Genomic DNA, 17,142 nt, shown 5'->3' with positions numbered 1-17,142 from the left:
GCTATGTGTCAAAAATGAGGATGTCGCTTTTACGTGGCTTTGCTGCTGCCATCTGAGGTCAAGCATGAAGATTGAAGTTCTATTGAAGTTTTGAAAAACTATCTATTGAAAAACTTCAATAGAGCGATTAAACATTGCCAACACAATTTACTTGCATATAGTGCAGAAAGTTAGAGGTTCGCGTCGTGGATGAATGATATGATATCGAGTTTGAAAATCATTTATATAAGTCACAGGAATTCGGTTTATTTGGTTCATGTTGAAATTTGATTGCATGAATATTTCTCCTCTTTAACAGCCAGTAGTTAGGTTATTGGTGCGTCTATAAAAAGATCAAGCACTATAAGATAGATAGTTAGAAACTGCCATGTTTATTGTAGAGGTTCTGAGCATATAATAAAAACCAAGATGTCAAAGTACAAAGGACTTTTATTTCTACTGTATATATCAACAAAGATTATTCCCACGTGGCCTACTCTGCTTATTAAGTGGCACATTATATTTGCATGCACCAATCAAAATAAATCAAGCAATTATTTGCAAAACAGCAAACAAACAAAAAAAAAGTGCAAGAAAAAGTTATGTATGGAAAGAACAGTAATTAATAAGAACAGTGGTTAATATTAAGAGTTTCGCTGACCAGTGTAGACTGCGTGAACATACATTCAGCACTGGAGACAACACTATCTCCATAGCTCACAGAGTTATTCTGTGAGCAGTCATTCTAATCATCAAATTTGGTAGTCCTCTTCCTGACATCCGCACAGGCCTCAGCATCAGCTCCATCAGACAACTGAGATGAAGCTGAATCAACCTTGATGTTGTCCTCTCCTCCCCCGTTGGAATGTAGAGTATGCAAAATCTGGTCTTTGGGGCGTTTCCAAGAAGCTCGAGTGGCAATCCAGAGAATAAGAGCTCCAAAAAGCACCAGGAGTACTCCCAGAGCATTTACCAAAATTGCCTCTGGGGGTGAGTCCTTATACTTTGGGTTGTCCCTGTTTCATGAAGTATAAAAAAGAAAATTACACACATTGTTACACAAGAGGTAAACGTTGCACACAAGTCTTGTAGAGCATTCTAAGTTTTGATTGCCTTTTTAAAAATACTTACAGGGCAAATATGAGTTTCTCAGTGATGCCCATGAGTGCGACAGCTATAACACTGGTGAAGAGTAAGAGGCCACTGTAGACATGGAGTGGCATAAATGCTGCTCTCCAAGATACAGGTGTAGCTGGTATCAAGTATATGCCAACTCCAAGAACAAGCTGCTCATTGAAAGAGAGATAAAATGCACTTGTCGGGACTTCAGTGATAAAGGCTCTTATTCACAGTGACTTGGCATTTTATAGAAGACCAGCAGAGAGAGGTATTTGAATTCTGGTACACTAAAAAGAAATTTTCCATTTCATGTTTCCTCTTTATGTACTGAAAATGATGTATTTACCTGTAGACAGTACAGGATCACCGCTGTCAGACCAAGCCAGCTGTGCAGACTGTACATGTTGGGAATGTTAGCAGCATTGTGGAAGTCGAAAACTGCCACCATAGATATGACAGCAAAAATGAAAGCCACTAAGTTCAAGGCTGCATGGATGAACTTCATCATTTTCTTGCTGCATTGCCAAGTCCAGGGGAGCCTGTAGACAATGATGGCTGCAAGAAAGAAACATTTAGTATAACACTAATGTTCATTGTGAAAAATATAGTAAATGGTAAACACACAGACAAAACACCCCGCGTCTTTCTGTTAACTGTGTATAGATCAAAAAACTGTGTGAGTGCATTCAGTTAATTAAAACCTGATCAAAAATGCTAATTTTTCAGGGCTTCTCCAAACTATACAGGCCTAATCAGTCACAAATCTCACAATCTCAATCTCAATCTTAATCTCACAAAGCCTCATAGTCTTTTAGTCGACTATATGTTTGTCTGTAAAATCAAACAAGTGCTAACTACAGTCAAATGATGACATCACAGTAAAACTACCCTACTCACTTCTGTTTCTTCTTTCTGTTTTTTAAATTAAGCAAAAAGGAGGTATTTACTCAAAAAAAGTTTTGAAAATACTGAACTTGCGTCGTAATGCTCAACTTTGGGACCCTGGATGAACTTTAACACGTTTAATGGGCAGTTTAAATTGAGGGTCAGTTGGAGACGCTTTCATAACCGCTGATCCACACAAACTCTCCCGAAAACAGTCTTGTGTAACTTGGCTTCCGGCGCGTATTTCCTTCAACTGTAAACATCTCTGAACTTAACTTTTCTCCCCAAATCGGTATGACCCACCGTATTTTTCTGAAAATAAGGTGTCCCCTCACCTATTCCTTGCAGGAAAATAAACCCGGTGACGATTAAGACCGGATGCCAGTTGAATTCCGCAGCTCCTCCATCCCAGGCCAGACCTTTTCTGAAGTAAAGAACCCATCTAAGTACGAGTATGATGCAGATGAAGCCGATGGCTCCCGCAGCGGACAGAGCCACCGAGAACAGCCACAAGCCCTCCATCGCCATCGGTGTCAGCGGCAGGACTGAGAGACTCCCCGGCCACAGCCAATCCCACACACGGACGCTTCACAGGGAGCGCAGCTGAGGACGGACCGCCTTCGAGTGAGCCGGAGGGAAGACGTTTGGTAAGATCACTGTTTACACAGCGCCGAGGGATCGCGTGGGTGTCATTTAAATACGAATTTTATATTTTAGGACTCCACAGAAGTTTCTTTCTTGTTTGAAGTGTCTCTGTTTTATTCTGGCATTCAGATGACTGTTTTTTTCCCCCCTTTCATTTTTCCGCCTACAAGTGAGTGAGGACTGGCTAAACAACCAGCAGCTCTCTGAAAATGCGTCACAAACGTCCTTATTCAAAAAGCATTCAGGTTCAGTGATGTACTAGCCGTATGTACAACTGGAGGCATTTTATATCAAAATAACATTTAGAAAAAAACGTTTCAGGAGGCTCAGGTGTGTGCAAACAGGCTTGAAGGCCCCGAAAACTTGCTTTTAAATTAAAACGATGTCTGTGCCATTTTAAAACAGTCTTGACCACAGTAGTAGGAAATTCAGGTCTTAATCTAGTTCAGTAAAATGAACCATTCGTTCATTGGAACCATAGTGGCGCTGTAGCTGCCATTTGAGTAAAAGCGCTCCCAAAATGTCTTATTCTGTGATGGCTGTTCATTTCAGCCTACCTGCGGAAAGGTGAACTGAACATCCATCCCATAGCTACACAGCTAACGTTAAGGTCAGATAGGTCTCCTCACCAGTAATAACAGCATTGGTCATGTTACTGCTGTAACCACTTGAACTATGAACGAAAGACCCGAACACCCGTAGTTAAGAGTCGTGAACGAATCAGTCATTTCTACACTGAGAATATGCGGCAGAAATACCCGTTCGTGAACGAATTTGAGTCTGCGGGGCGCATGCGCGGAGCAGGGAAAAAGGAGCTGAGGTGACTTGTTACTCCCGGGTCATTCAAAGGATTACTCCAAAATGAACCAATCGTTCACACATCACTAATGGCCGCCGGTGTCGCTATCTCCGACTCCGATCGCTTAGAGTCGGCTTTTCAGCGGGTGTGTCGCTGAAAACGTGAGCCGCCTCCTGTCTCCGACAGTCACCCGGCCGCTCGTCAGCTGCTGTGGGGGAGGAAACTCTCTCGGCCGCCGTAGGAGCGGTTGTTGGGGGCGGCAGCTACAGTAGCATAAGCTGGGCTAGCTAAGGTCCAGAGCCATGACTCTAACTCACTAACTCTCACCTCCATTTCTGCCACCATCCTTCACCTGTGACAAGAAGTACCATGATAAAAGGAGGCAGAGGAGGAAGAAGAGAGAGCTACAGGACATTTCTAATCGTTTAGTTAGATCAGAACAGCTACAGTACAGTCTGAACAGTTCAGGGAAAGAGAAAAGAGGCTGAATTCTTAGCCAAGTATAAATTTTATAACAGTTTACTGTCTATTAATTAGCACAATGTAACTCACAGCACAACCACCACAGGCCTCCGGAGTTTCAGACTGTGTTTATTGTGTCCGTGTAATATCTGTTTTGTGACTGACTCCTGGTCCTGTTGGATAGGAAGCAAAAAGCAGAAATTCAAACTCCAGTTTTCTGCCTTTCCTCATTCCCTAAAGTAGAGCTGTGTGGATATTAACCAGCTGCTTTAGCACAATATCTCATAAGCCACACATATCAGCATATATTTCAATGTAGTTCCCCATTGCTGAACCTATTTTGTGTTTGCAAACCTAAAAAAATGAGCTGTGTGTCTGTCATGTTGGAAAATAAAGCACATTGGAGTGTAAAGGTGAGGCAGCATGTCTCTGTATGTCTTACTGTGTGAATGATGCATGTAAGTTAATTTCCCTCAGGATAAGTAGTATATCATATTTATAATATCAAAATACCTGTATATGGACCGGGATTTAAATGAAAAATACAGGTGGAGGTTGCTGATCTACAAGTTTTCTGCCATGTGCTTTGAGCAGCACGGTGGCGTAGTGGTTAGCAATAAGAAGGTCGCAGGTTCGATTTCCGGCGTGAGCAGTTAGGATGAGATGAGTGATGGACAAGAAAAAGCGGCCCCCAGGGGCTAGACCGGACTAGACCAGAGATGGGAACCTCCACAGCTAGTAAACATACGTTTTTATTTTAAAGAAGCAGTGTAAAAATGTCCATACATTCTAAACAATAACATTTAAATAATCAACTTGATTATCAAGTGTAATTTACACAAAAGAAAGAATGACACATTGATCAGGAGATGGAAAAAACAGCATTACATATTCTACTAAACAGTGAAAACATGGGTTTTAAACATATATTCACAAAAAAACATTAAAAGCTTTACAGTAGGTACCTTTTATTTTCTGGTGGCCTTGAGTTTATAAACATGGCAGCAGAAGTTGACATTCTTTTGTTCAATATGAACAATTGTATCTTTGTCAAAGAACAGCTCATGTCGATAAGTCTAAGAAAAAAATGACAAGAGCACACATGAATTCCCATACACATGCTCCAGTAATATATTCGTGTCAAGATACTGACCTCATCCCATGGTTCAACCAGATCAATTGTCCGATGTAACTGCCCACTCTGGTTGTCATGCAGTCGGATGTGAGCTTTTCCTTCTCCCTCGTCACCATTAGTTACTACAACTGCCAAAAGGTCAAGCTCATCTTCATATTCCACCGTACGGAAAGTCTGTAGAATCAAATTTCTGTCACATTAACAGTGTTGAATAAGTATAAGCAGCTGTCTAAATCAGTTATACAGGTAAGCCCTGAAACCTGCTACTGATGTGTACTTTCTTTAATGACCTTCAGGAGTTGAACTTGTCATTGTGCTGACCATGAGTGATTGTACACAATTGTACACAATTGTACTTAGCTTGTGATCAGTGCGTCGTTGGACATGGTTACAACTGTAACAGATGACACTCAACCCGAATCAACACTGATATAGCCTGAAGCAAGGTGATGGCATAATTAATTATCGTGAAGGCAGAAAGGAGCCATCCTGAATGTTCTCTGCACTCAATGAAATGTCATCCTCCCAAGGGTGAAGCCCTGTCAGCAGTTTGAGGACATTTTAAATCATATTTGACACCCAACAGTCTTTTTGAGATTATGTGCCCTCTGTTTGATCATTTACTCAAAAGTTAATGTGGTTCCCTATCATAGGTGGCAGTCACCCTTTGTCCAGTAGCTGTTAAATTCCTAGGAAGGACGTTCCTGATAACTCATTCTTGTGTGTAAAAGTGCAGGGAATGGCCAGGAAGATGAGGTAAGGTATTGAAGGCCTCTGCCCTAAGCCCAATGGTTCCCACCGAAGACACATCTTCATCAATTTGTTTTTTGAAAATATACCTCAAACAAAAGTAAAAGTCTATTTGTTTGGGACTATTTTCAGAAACAGATTCGCTGATATAGAATAATGATACAATGAAATGGGAGCAGTGCATGTGGTAGAATGCAACTTGTTGCAATGTAATGTAGTGACCTACATTAGGTTTAGAATATACTGGCAATGACTGTTATAGTGGTGTTGTTTTTAATCAGATTTATTGTCAGACTGATCGTTGAACAACACATGAGACTAGATTTTCATTCTGGGCCTCCAAACAGAGTGCATACCATTTTCACGTAAAGCCTGTTTAACAACATTAACTAAGACCCTGAGGGATGATAAAGATTTTAACAAGAAGTTCAGAAAATATTTTCTTTGCTGAGATTCTGCATCAGTGATTCAAGTGCAATCATTCTGTCACCTCTTGATCTGGGTCATCATCCAGCTGATGAAATCTTCTCTTCACTGAGCGGCCAGATGAGGTAACAGTAACTTGTGAAGCTGGCTGCAGTGATTGGAAAGCAGAAATGTACAAATTTCTGAGATTGTGTGTATAGTCTACGTTGAGCCTATCTACTTTGTTATAGGTGATCTGTGTAACCATCCTGTATATACAGAAGACGGACTGATGATGAAGGTAAAATAAACTGGTACAGAACACAGGTATTATACTCACATTGTTGTTTCTGTGGTTCTTCATAGTGAAATCCTCCACTACTTTTGAGGGCATACCACTATTCAGTTCATCAAGGATTTTAAGGACACTTGGAGGAAAAAATATTTTCTTTGTGAGATCTGCAGCATAATAATAAACTAGAAGGAATAAAATGGTCAAAACAACATAAACTTGATGAGCACAAAACTCTTTTTAAAGGATTTTAGTGGATTGAAAGTTGATTTTTATACTCACTTTATCGTGGCAGGGCCAACATGGATGATTCTTCCTGAGTCGTCTGGGTGGAAGAAAATCCCATCGCTCTCCAAAGAGCAGCAGTTCATGTTTTGTACTCCATTTATTGCCTTTTGTCATAAAATTAGAAAATAACAATTACAAAGTAATAAGAAATCTGCAAAGAGCAGCACAAGGAAATAACCAATTCTGGGAAGTTCAATTTTGAAATTAATGAAAAGTTTATGTGATGTGTGCATTACATAGTCAGCAAAGCATTAACAGATTGCAAAGGCATCAAAAAAAAAAAAAGAAAAGCTACATTGGACTCATTAAAGTGAGACTGCTGGCAAAACCCGTAGTCTCACTTTAAAACCTATTATTTGAGTACGATTTCAGAACTGTTGACTTAGAGGGACGTTATGTAAAATGCTGGTAGTTGCATTTTAGGATGAATAATGTTCCTACTGATGATGTATGTTTTATTCTTAACTAGTATTTCAGGCACATTACTATGATCAGTGCAAACAAAACATGGCAGCTCAAGTGGGATTTAATGTCTCTCAACAAATTAATCATTTGGTCCCTGAAAATAGTATCTGGTAAGAAATAACTAAGTAATGTTCTGAAAAACAAACCATTAAAAGAAAAGCACAGAACAATGTAATATAAAAAAGCACAAAGAGACTTTTGCATGCAGGACATATATAGAAAAAAGTACTTGGACTATTGTGCAGGGTTTTAACAGTAACAGGTTTGGTTCCATCCTGTTCTCTTTGGCAGCTGAATACTGAGACTGTCAAATACATCTGTGGCCCTTCTTATCCTTTCAAGAGGCTCTGACCAATTTGTGGCCGTTAACTCCATCACACAAGAAGACAGTAGGGATGGGGCACTTATGATTTTGATGGTATGATTATAGTGAGACAGATAATCCGAGTTTCAAAATTATCAGGATTATTATGGATTATGATGGTACTGTTACCAACTGTCATTCATACCTGAAGTTTTTATTTGTTCTTAAGAATCTATTTAAAATGTGCGGGCACGCACACACACCACTCATAAACCACACAGTGTTATTGTGTAGTTAAACTGTTGTGTACCAAATTTTGAATGCATCTCTGGATGGTGATCACATATTTACGGTATTACTCAGCCAATACAGTGGAATAATTTTGAATAGTTTTAAAATTCTGATTAATAGTACCTTCCCTACAAGATGGAAGAAACCCACTACAGCCAAGCACTCCCTATTTTTTTCTGGAAATGTGACATATTGTGAAGAAGATTATTTTCATTTACCATAGTTTTGTCCTTGAGTGAACAGATGTGGTGAGTGCCCTTATGATCTCTATGTGGTGGTGTATAGATGTAGTGCCATGGATAGCCTCCAATTTGGACACCATTACTTGAACAGGACACCTCAAAAAGTACAGGAGGACAATCTGTATAATATGAAGAAAATCTTACTGATTATTTCTTTTCATTGTGGTTAAGTGAGACACAAAAACAGTGTTTAAATGCAAAAGCAGACCTGTGATTTTAATATTTACTGGGATACCAAATGGAGCTTCTCCCACAGTTTTGCCTCCAAGGAGAGAACTCTGCTGTCCAAGCACTAACCTCTCTGTCATGTACTAAGACATTAAAAAGAAAATATGCATCAGATAAACAGATGTAAGCAACTACATTGATCCAAAATAATAGAAAATTATTCAATGTGCCATTATCCACTGGTGCAATTTCCTTTAAGAAAAAATATTGCATAAAATTTTCAGCAGTGCAGATGCTCTTTCAGGACAAAAACGCATACCCTATCCAGAATGTGCTCAAAGCTGTACAGCTTCACAGATTTGTTGCTGTAAGACACAGCAAGGACACCCTGAGACAGAACAACATCAGTGACACCTTTTCCAAAAACCTGAAAGCATAGAATTTGCCTGTAAGTAATAACATTTTACTTTTGTACATTCAAAAGATTTTATAAATGAAAAATCAATGTACATACCTTTCTGCTGATCTCCACAGTGCCCACAACTTGCAAAGGGAAAACATGAAAAATGGCCAGGTGCATCACTATATCCTGAGTGATACCTGCCTGTGAAATAAAAAGGGAAAAGGTAAAGGTAATAGCTGTGCAATTGCCAGAAAATTTGAAATACATCCATTATAGCATTGCATCAGTCATTTAATTGATTTATTAAACAAGTTTGCCAAACTGTCCTTGGGTCCAGCTTCTTAAGTGAAAGTTTGATAAATTTGTCTAATTTTCAAAAGGTTGTAAAGTTAATGTCAGAATTTTTTTTGAAGAATAAAATGAATCTATTTAAAGACTAGTCACCAGACTAAGTGAAATTATTAGTATAAGCCCTTTACTAGTTAAGGGCTTATCTAAGATTGAAAATCTTTACTCTCCCCAAGGGGCAATTTGTTCAGCTAATTCTTTAACTGTTTCATGAATGGATTTCATGTTTATATTCCTTGGTTTATATAACGTAACTATCAAAATTCATGAACTTATCAAATTCCATGTACAGAAATATCTATCTCCTAATTAAGGAATGATGTGAAAAAAATACACAAATTTTACCTGCCGTGCCAAAGGTGTTTCTTGGTTTTGAACAGATTTAACATAAAGAATCTCTTGAGAAACCTCCCAGCCCAGATACCTTCAAAAGCAGCGACAGAGAATGAGAAAAAGGCTTTCAAATGAGCTAAAATGTAAAAGTACATGTATTAACCTCTACTCAAAGAGCAGATAAGTCAGACACTCAAGACCACCTGAACTTATGATTGGAAGAGAGGTAAATACGTTGGAGCACTTCTCCTGTTTCAGCTGAAAGGCGATATAGCCAGTTATTGGCTGTCAAGGCCACAAGACTGGATTTATGATCACAAGGGAGGGCCAGTGTTTTATCCTGTCAAAAAGACATTGAACAATAGTTTGAGATGGGGGGTTAAAATCTGTTCATGTTCAGTGCTAAGAGGTCTGCTAATGCAAGTTGAGGAAAAGGCAGTTTCTTTGCATTTAGTACTTACAAGTGGGCTCTGACACAGCAAGGCATCTTCAAATTTTTCCACTTTAGTTCTTTTAGGCAATTTGTACAATGTGTGAGGCTCTGAATGAACACTGAAAGCAGATGAGGATTTATTTAATCATTTATTTGTCAATACGCATGGTAAATATACATTAACATTATTCACAATAAACAACAATTTAAAGAAATCCTCAATTGATTCATGTGGTAAAACAGGTAGCTGAAATGATGCGATCTGATTGGTTAATAGTGGTTTTTGATGAGCATATCCAACTACTATTGTGTTCTGATGAAACATTGAAAGAAAAACAAATCAGCTAGTTATCGGTTACTAAACAACATTAGAAACTTTAGCTGAAAAAGAAAAACAGTGAAACAACAGGTATATTTACGTAAAAAAGAAATGATTAAATAAAAAGATATAGTTGTTTGTCTTTTGCATAGCAACTGTCCTGCAGAAAGTGGAGGCAGCCAAGTGGACCTACTTTTTTGTATTTATTAATGAAATAGAAATTAAAGTCACATAATTGCCTGCCTGTTACTTTAGCTTTTGCCATTTTTCGCCAACAACCAATCGCTCACTTTCCATGATATGCGCTTTTTATAATCACAATAAATAAATCTGTGATATGTTATAATATGCTATATGATGAACCACTATTATAATTTTCTTGAAAATTTTCTCTCCCACAATAGTCTTTATCAGTTCTCAACATTTTAATTAATCTAGATGAAATCTGAAATCTGATGCTGTTAACGTGTAGTTGTCGTGTATGTATGTTTGCTGACATTAATACTCACCAACTGTAGCAGTTCAGATAATTTTCAAAGTAGAGTTTACCATTTTCATACGTGATGGCAGATTTTGAGGTTTTGCTCCACACCTTCATGAATTTCCTGTTTTCCTAAAATACAAAAAAAAAAGTCAATAATTTTAGCATATTATTACCTGAAGGTTTGTAAACAAATTAAAGTGTTTTCCTCCGACCTGCAGGAGGATGCTCCTCAGGACCTTCAGGTTCAGTCTGAGAAGAGTCCCAGCATCCGCGACACCCCGACTCCTCCGGACCAGCAGCTCGGCGGAGTTCAGCTTCGTGGTCCTCCGGCAAGGAGCCATCAGCAACAGCAGGTGGCCTTTCTGAGTACGGACGGGCGGCCAGGGAGCATGTCCACCGACTGCAGCTGAAGTCGACCCCAACACCTCAGCCACAGCCAGGTGGGAGCCTTTTGGTCTCCAGTCTCTCCCTGTGGAAACTGTTTAATTAGCTCCACGCTTCCAGCGCTAGCTTTAGCCTTGACACCTCGTTAGCTTCCTCCAGTTGGACGGGCCTAGCCCGCTTTATATTACCGAGTTAGACCGCGGAGATGTTCGGGGGGAAAAATAAACAATGGGAGATTAAACCCACCTATGGCTCTCTGGAAAGTAATATTTGTATTTTGTCAGATGTTGGGTAGGTTAGCAGCTATTTCCGTTTCAGATTTGTAGTTCTCGTCTTCTTCTACGGAGAAAACTGGCGCACGGCAGCAGGTGTAGCGCCCCCTGTGCGTTCATCCGGAAACATCTTTCTTATTATTACACAATATTATGTGGTTTTAAATACACATTTACCCCAAAGCGAAGCTCTGGGGATTTTGAAATAAGGATCTGTGGATTTGAATAAAGTTTGGATTAACAACAGCAGTTACAATAACTGTGTCCTGTTTAATGCTTTGAGAGGGTGAGAGATTTCTAATCTTATCTTGTTGGTGGATTTAAAAGTCCATGAACACCTGGTACACATTTTATAGGCTTACACTACATGAAAAAAAAGTGACCTAAAAGCAAACTAAATTATTGTTGCATTCTGACTAAATCATAAAAAAGGAAAACCATCCCGTAGTCTGGCTTGAAGATAGTTACGCACCAGTTTTGTACATGCACTTCGCCAAATTAATGAAAGGAGAAAGATCAAATTCACATAACATTAATAGTCTGGGTTACAGGGAACTCTGTCTCAGCCTTCTATTAATCTTGCCAAAACAAAAATCTTGTTGTTGAAGTCTCTTATCTCTATAATCTTTGGACAACCAAAACAAATTAGGACTCGACACGTTCATTCACTAAAATAGCAATTCCTTAGGTCACGGTTTATGAGGAAATTAAATACTGAATGAAAGTTGTTCTCTGCAAAACCAAGTTAAAACCCTCATAATTTCTTCTCTGGGGTAAGTTCTACTCAGCACACAGGGACTTTTGTCTTCTAATAACATTATATTTAGTTCAAGTTCTGTGTAGCAGTCTTATTTGAGTTTCATTAAATGGGGACTTTTTTCTTTTCTATATAAAGTCAATAATTGTTGATTAGAATTTATTCATTTTAAACAGCATTGTTACCAAGAGGAAAATACGAGCAAAAAATAAATAAATAAAGATATTGATAAACCCACCAGCAGTAAAACATCAATAGCACAATAAAACAGTTATTGTTAGCATTAAAACTCTTATAGATCTTCTTGGTCATACGTGCACTTTGAAAGCATTGTAAAAGGTATTCAACTTTTGCTGCACTTTTCCAGACTAAATGCACTAAATGCATATACTTCAGAGCCTCTCTGTAGCCAATGTGGCTAAAGTTTTCAGCAGATTGTCCACAAGACTAAAGACATTCGGAGGAAGACCTTCAGCTCCACTGGGCTCACGGATTCTGACCAATCATGATGACATCTTTAAGCACAACATGTGGTTAGTGATTCATTATTATTGGTGGTGTAGGGGCTAACTGAGACACTTTGAATTGTCACTTATCTGTGTTTTACGTGTAAAGGGATTGCAGATAGTCAGCATTGGCTTTGCCTACTTATCATAACATTAGTCTGTAATTCAGGCTCCCAGAGTGCAGCCTTTAAGTTAAATTAAAAATAAAAAACCCAATGTGGATTTATATCTTGTAGTTAACATTTTTTTTATTAAAACATTTTTCTAGTTTAGTTACTAAACTTTTGAGTCATAATAGATGGCCAGATGTATCAGCAGTTGCTTTACATTTAGGGATCATGTACAGTGGACAGAAGAAGACAAAGAGAAAGCACGGCAGAAGGCAAAAGACAATTCATGTGCACAAATTCCTTTAAATGAACAAGGTGAGAATGTAATTGTGCTCAATATTCAAAAATATGGACTTCATTGGTTTTTATGACAACACAATGGTATAAATGTTCCCAAATTTCCCTCCAAACAGGCAAATTTTACACAGAAGCTCACCAGTACTGGGACAAATTTTATGAGATGCATGGGGATAAGTTCTTCAAAGATCGCAAGTGGCTGTTTTTGGAATTCCCAGAACTCCTTCCCTTGAATACAAAAATCCGAGACAAATCAGAAATCCTGCTACCGCTTGAATCCAGCATAGACTTAGAGACCAGGAACCATCAACACAGTTGTACAACTCCCTGCCACAGACATGCCATCGACTGTCAGAGGGCCTGTCAAGGAGCAGCACTAGAAATAAATGAAGATGAAACACAGACTTCTACTTTCCCCGGACAACCTGCATCTCACAGGATCTTGGAGGTTTTCAAAAATAATAATTTCCATTCTTTGTACATAAACTTATATAGGGACTGCACAATTACACAATTGTGTACATTAGAAGAGTTTCTATGTTGCTATACTAAGTGTTAATTAATTGTTTTACTTTATACCATGTTCTGTTTTCACAGGTTGGATGTGGGGTTGGTAACAGTGTTTTTCCCATCATTAATTCCATAAAGTAAGCACATATTTTGAGATATTTTCATATACCTATACTGTATTTATCATATGTCACTCTACAGCACATGCAGTACTTACATGCACATACATTGGCGAAAGAATTGACTTTGCCCAATGCTTATCAATGCAATCCCGTCTTTGTGTGGTTAAGAAAGACATATTTTTTTTAAGAGTGAAAGGTTCACTGCAGATCCACAGCCAAATTCTCTCATTTTCTTTACTTGTCTCTGAATTTGAAAGATAAGCTACATTATAAGCTGGAAATGCTTAAAAAATAGACAAGCTTTTAATAGACATGTCATCACAAAATACTTTAATATTTATTTTCCACAAATGCTCTTTTGGCTTGTTTTAGAATGTGCCACATAAAAATGTCAAGTGGAAGTCTGTATGATACCATTGTTCTTCTTTAGACAAGGATTCCTGGAGACCTTGAGGGGACAACTGGCAAGATGCCAACTCTAAAATTGGTTTCTGGGTCAAGGCTACATTAGAATAATGATGAGAGTTTACTTTAAAATTGCCTTTAACTCCGTTCACTTCCTGCAATAGACTCACTGTTCGTTATTCCCAGGAATATATACACTGGATTTGTTTTTTGCTCTTAGTGGAGCGTAAAGCACATTTGGGAGCCACAAAAAATTGCTTGCATGCTTATTACCTGTATATGTAAAAGATTTAAGGGGTGTTGCTGTTTTATTTCACAGAGAAACTGATGCATTTTTATACTGTTGTGACTTCTCCCCACGTGCTATTCAGATGATCAGGGTAAGTATGTCTAATATCAATACATTTTAATCCAGTACCCATTATTACATTTTGTATACTGTCCAAAAAGACAAAGCTATATGAAAATTCAGTCTAGCAGTGCTGTTAGACCCTTCTTCCCCCATAAATGCACACACACGGAAGAACTGCAGTAATATTCAAACTCTGCACAAAGGCTGCAATTGAATAAGCGCAGAAACGAGTGACATTGAATTGAATGGGAATTATTTATTTGTTTTGATCTGGACAAAAATCTTATTGACACTTATCTTAATCTGCCTTAACATTTTTGTATCCTGAAATAAGGGGATGTATTTGTTTTCATTCGGTCAAGCTGAATGCCTAAAGCTGCCAGTAGAAATACCTCATCAGAGTGACAGCATGAAGCTGGAATGTCAGAGTCTCACAAATGTGACAGATTTTGCATAAGAAATCATAAAAATATACATAAAAAAATAAAAGTAAAAATAAAAAACACATAGCTAAAAAGGAAAGAAAAAGCCAATGTGTGGGAAAGTAATGTCAGTATTAGAGATCATATAGCTTAATCTAAAATATCAAACAACGTTTTTCTTATATAGACACAAATGTGTTGATTCCCTAACTCAATCATCATCCCCTGTAATATTTAATGAGAAAAATATTTATCACATCTATTTTCCCTGAGATTGTGTTATTAAATACCTGTTATGATACAGCATTTTGATTATTTATAAAGCAAAAGGCCGTGGGAGAAGAACTTGTTAAATCTATCCTGTAGAATATTATGGAGAAGTGATCTAACAGTCTGTATCTGGGCCACAATTTGAAAACACACACTGTTGATAACACAGTTTTTTTTTTACATATCTTGCTTTATGTTCCTCTTGTAGGACCATCCAGATTACGATGACTCTGTGTGTTATGCTTTTGTCCACGATATTTGTGAGGAGATGGCCTCCTTTCCTTTTCCTTCTCAGAGCCTGGATGTTATTCTAGCTGTCTTTGTACTATCCTCCATTCATCCGGAGCGGTAGGTGAAGGTTACAACATAAAGACATGGGAACCTGATGTCATTTATCACCTGTCATTTATTCCACGCCCCCAACCCATAAAACCTTCCCAGTCCACCTTCACCTTCCCCAAGCTTCGTCTGAGTCGACGAAATCCTGACATTAACTAAATGTGCATATATTGTATTGATGAACAAAATATATGAACTGTTCAGTCCTTTGGTTAACATTAAAAGTATACAAGAATTTAAAGGGAGCAGCAGCATACATCTTAATATTTAGGCCTTATTGTTATCAAATGCATGTGTGACACCCTGGTTTTATACACGTAACATATTTCAGCTAGTAATGCTTTGCTTGTTTAGCTGTATGTTAAATATTTTGAGATCACATTATACGACATTAGTGTTCAATTTATTGATATTTCATCACCAGAATACAAGGAGTTGTGAAGAGACTATCTACGTATTTGAAGCATGGAGGGATATTCCTCTTCCGTGATTATGGGCGATATGACTTTGCACAACTCAGGTTTAAGAAAGGTGAGCTTCCTAATATGAATACACTTGAATATAACAATTCGTGCAACAATTCATCACATAATTGATTGTATTTTCAATTTTCCTTTTTCCAATCAGGACGATGCCTATCTGAAAATTTCTACACACGGGGAGATGGAACTTGTGTTTATTTTTTCACAAAAGGTATTACAGAGATCACTTTTGGGCATTTTTTTGAACCTGGCGGCAGTAATGAGACAGCTGACCTATAACCTGAATATTTTTTTAAATCCTTCTCATACCTCTGGTGTCTGACAGTGTTCTCACATATTTCTTTACAGAAGAAGTTCATGCTTTATTTTCTAATGCTGGACTGGAAGAAATTCAGAATCTGGAGGACAGGCGACTTCAAGTGAACAGAGGAAAGAAAGTTGCAATGCACCGGGTTTGGATGCAGAGCAAGTACAGGAAATTAGATTTACCTACTTGATCTTAACACCCAGCCATTCAGACCCATAAGCATTACTTATACATTGCTGCTTATACATGTCTGTCTCTGTGTTTTTTAATACTAAAGTAGCATTTGTACAACAACAAATTTATATAAAATAAACTTAGAAAACATGCCAATCAGAGCCCTAGTCTTATTTGGTTTTATATGCTGTAGTTCACTGTATCCAAAGCCAGGATTATTGTAACTACAAGGAAGCAAAGACAAAATACTGCTCACTATCAACTTGAGTATTGAAAAACTGTTCACCAATTGTTATGAGTTGATTAAAATATTAGTATATATGTAGAGTCGAAATTATTACTGTTGTAACATAATTTATTTTTAGCATGCCAAACTAATCTTGCGTCAGATTTTTTTCGTTCTGTGTAAAAAAAAAAAAAAATGTTTGACGGAGATTCCAAATAATTTCTCAGTTAAATCTAAATTATTACCATGTTTATACTTAACATGCTTAACTAAAATAGTTTGGTTTGACAGCTCTCCCACAGTATGTTAAAATACATCAAAACTAAACTTTACGCATTTTTTTGTTTTGTTGAAAATAGATTTTATAAGTTTTTGATATGATAATCAATAAATGATTTCATTTATTTGAGCTTTGCACATGATGACGATCGGTCTTCAACTTGTACTCGACACTCTGCACAGTTCATGTCTGCCGAGTCTCGTTATTTATTTATAAATTTTGTGTTTGTTATTTATTTATTTATTTTTCCTCGTGCTGTCACTAAGGTTAAGGAAAACATGCATCGCCCTCGCGATAAGAATTTTGCGCACGGTGCATGACGTTTCATAGACGGCCACTTGAAGACGGAGAGGTGGCCCCGGAGCCAGGACGCACGGT

The 17,142-nt window shown here is 37.9% G+C and overlaps 3 protein-coding genes across 6 annotated transcripts; 1 reads left to right on the top strand and 2 right to left on the bottom strand.

Annotated features, from left to right (window-relative positions):
* Window positions 1-352: 352 nt before the first annotated feature.
* cybrd1 (cytochrome b reductase 1) lies at window positions 353-2,797 on the bottom strand. The gene is made up of 4 exons (XM_029530593.1): window positions 2,319-2,797; window positions 1,445-1,653; window positions 1,111-1,265; window positions 353-995 (listed from the first exon to the last, which is right to left on the bottom strand). Exons 1-4 carry the CDS (start codon window positions 2,509-2,511, stop codon window positions 725-727), a joined length of 828 nt encoding a protein of 275 aa, XP_029386453.1. The 5' UTR covers window positions 2,512-2,797; the 3' UTR covers window positions 353-724.
* Window positions 2,798-4,528: 1,731 nt separating this feature from the next.
* dcaf17 (ddb1 and cul4 associated factor 17) lies at window positions 4,529-11,292 on the bottom strand. Of its 2 annotated transcripts, XM_029530304.1 has the most exons (15): window positions 11,180-11,270; window positions 10,762-11,018; window positions 10,575-10,678; window positions 9,775-9,865; window positions 9,517-9,653; window positions 9,326-9,404; window positions 8,744-8,833; window positions 8,549-8,656; window positions 8,270-8,372; window positions 8,038-8,180; window positions 6,754-6,863; window positions 6,520-6,607; window positions 6,265-6,348; window positions 5,043-5,198; window positions 4,529-4,965 (listed from the first exon to the last, which is right to left on the bottom strand). In XM_029530304.1, exons 2-15 carry the CDS (start codon window positions 10,888-10,890, stop codon window positions 4,858-4,860), a joined length of 1,530 nt encoding a protein of 509 aa, XP_029386164.1. In that variant the 5' UTR covers window positions 10,891-11,018; window positions 11,180-11,270; the 3' UTR covers window positions 4,529-4,857. The 2 variants fall into 2 exon arrangements, with proteins under 2 accessions (XP_029386164.1, XP_029386163.1); XM_029530303.1 differs by having other exon boundaries at window positions 10,762-11,292.
* mettl8 (methyltransferase 8, methylcytidine) lies at window positions 10,791-16,415 on the top strand. 3 transcript variants are annotated; one of them, XM_029530306.1, is made up of 10 exons: window positions 10,791-10,989; window positions 12,330-12,495; window positions 12,802-12,893; window positions 12,992-13,323; window positions 13,473-13,484; window positions 14,284-14,292; window positions 15,165-15,304; window positions 15,720-15,826; window positions 15,923-15,988; window positions 16,126-16,415. In XM_029530306.1, the coding sequence occupies exons 2-10, from the start codon at window positions 12,344-12,346 to the stop codon at window positions 16,272-16,274; spliced, it is 1,059 nt and encodes a 352-aa protein (XP_029386166.1). In that variant the 5' UTR covers window positions 10,791-10,989; window positions 12,330-12,343; the 3' UTR covers window positions 16,275-16,415. The 3 variants fall into 3 exon arrangements, with proteins under 3 accessions (XP_029386166.1, XP_029386165.1, XP_029386167.1); XM_029530305.1 differs by having other exon boundaries at window positions 10,793-10,989; window positions 13,473-13,522; window positions 14,232-14,292; XM_029530307.1 differs by having other exon boundaries at window positions 10,794-10,989; window positions 12,359-12,495; window positions 13,473-13,522; window positions 14,232-14,292.
* The last annotated feature ends 727 nt before the right edge of the window (window positions 16,416-17,142 follow it).

The sequence above is a fragment of the Echeneis naucrates genome, chromosome 21 (genome assembly GCF_900963305.1).
Source record: "Echeneis naucrates chromosome 21, fEcheNa1.1, whole genome shotgun sequence".
Lineage (NCBI taxonomy): Eukaryota > Metazoa > Chordata > Actinopteri > Carangiformes > Echeneidae > Echeneis > Echeneis naucrates.
The sequence above is the reverse complement of the archived record's forward strand: the minus strand, read 5'-3'. Positions and strand labels throughout refer to the sequence as shown.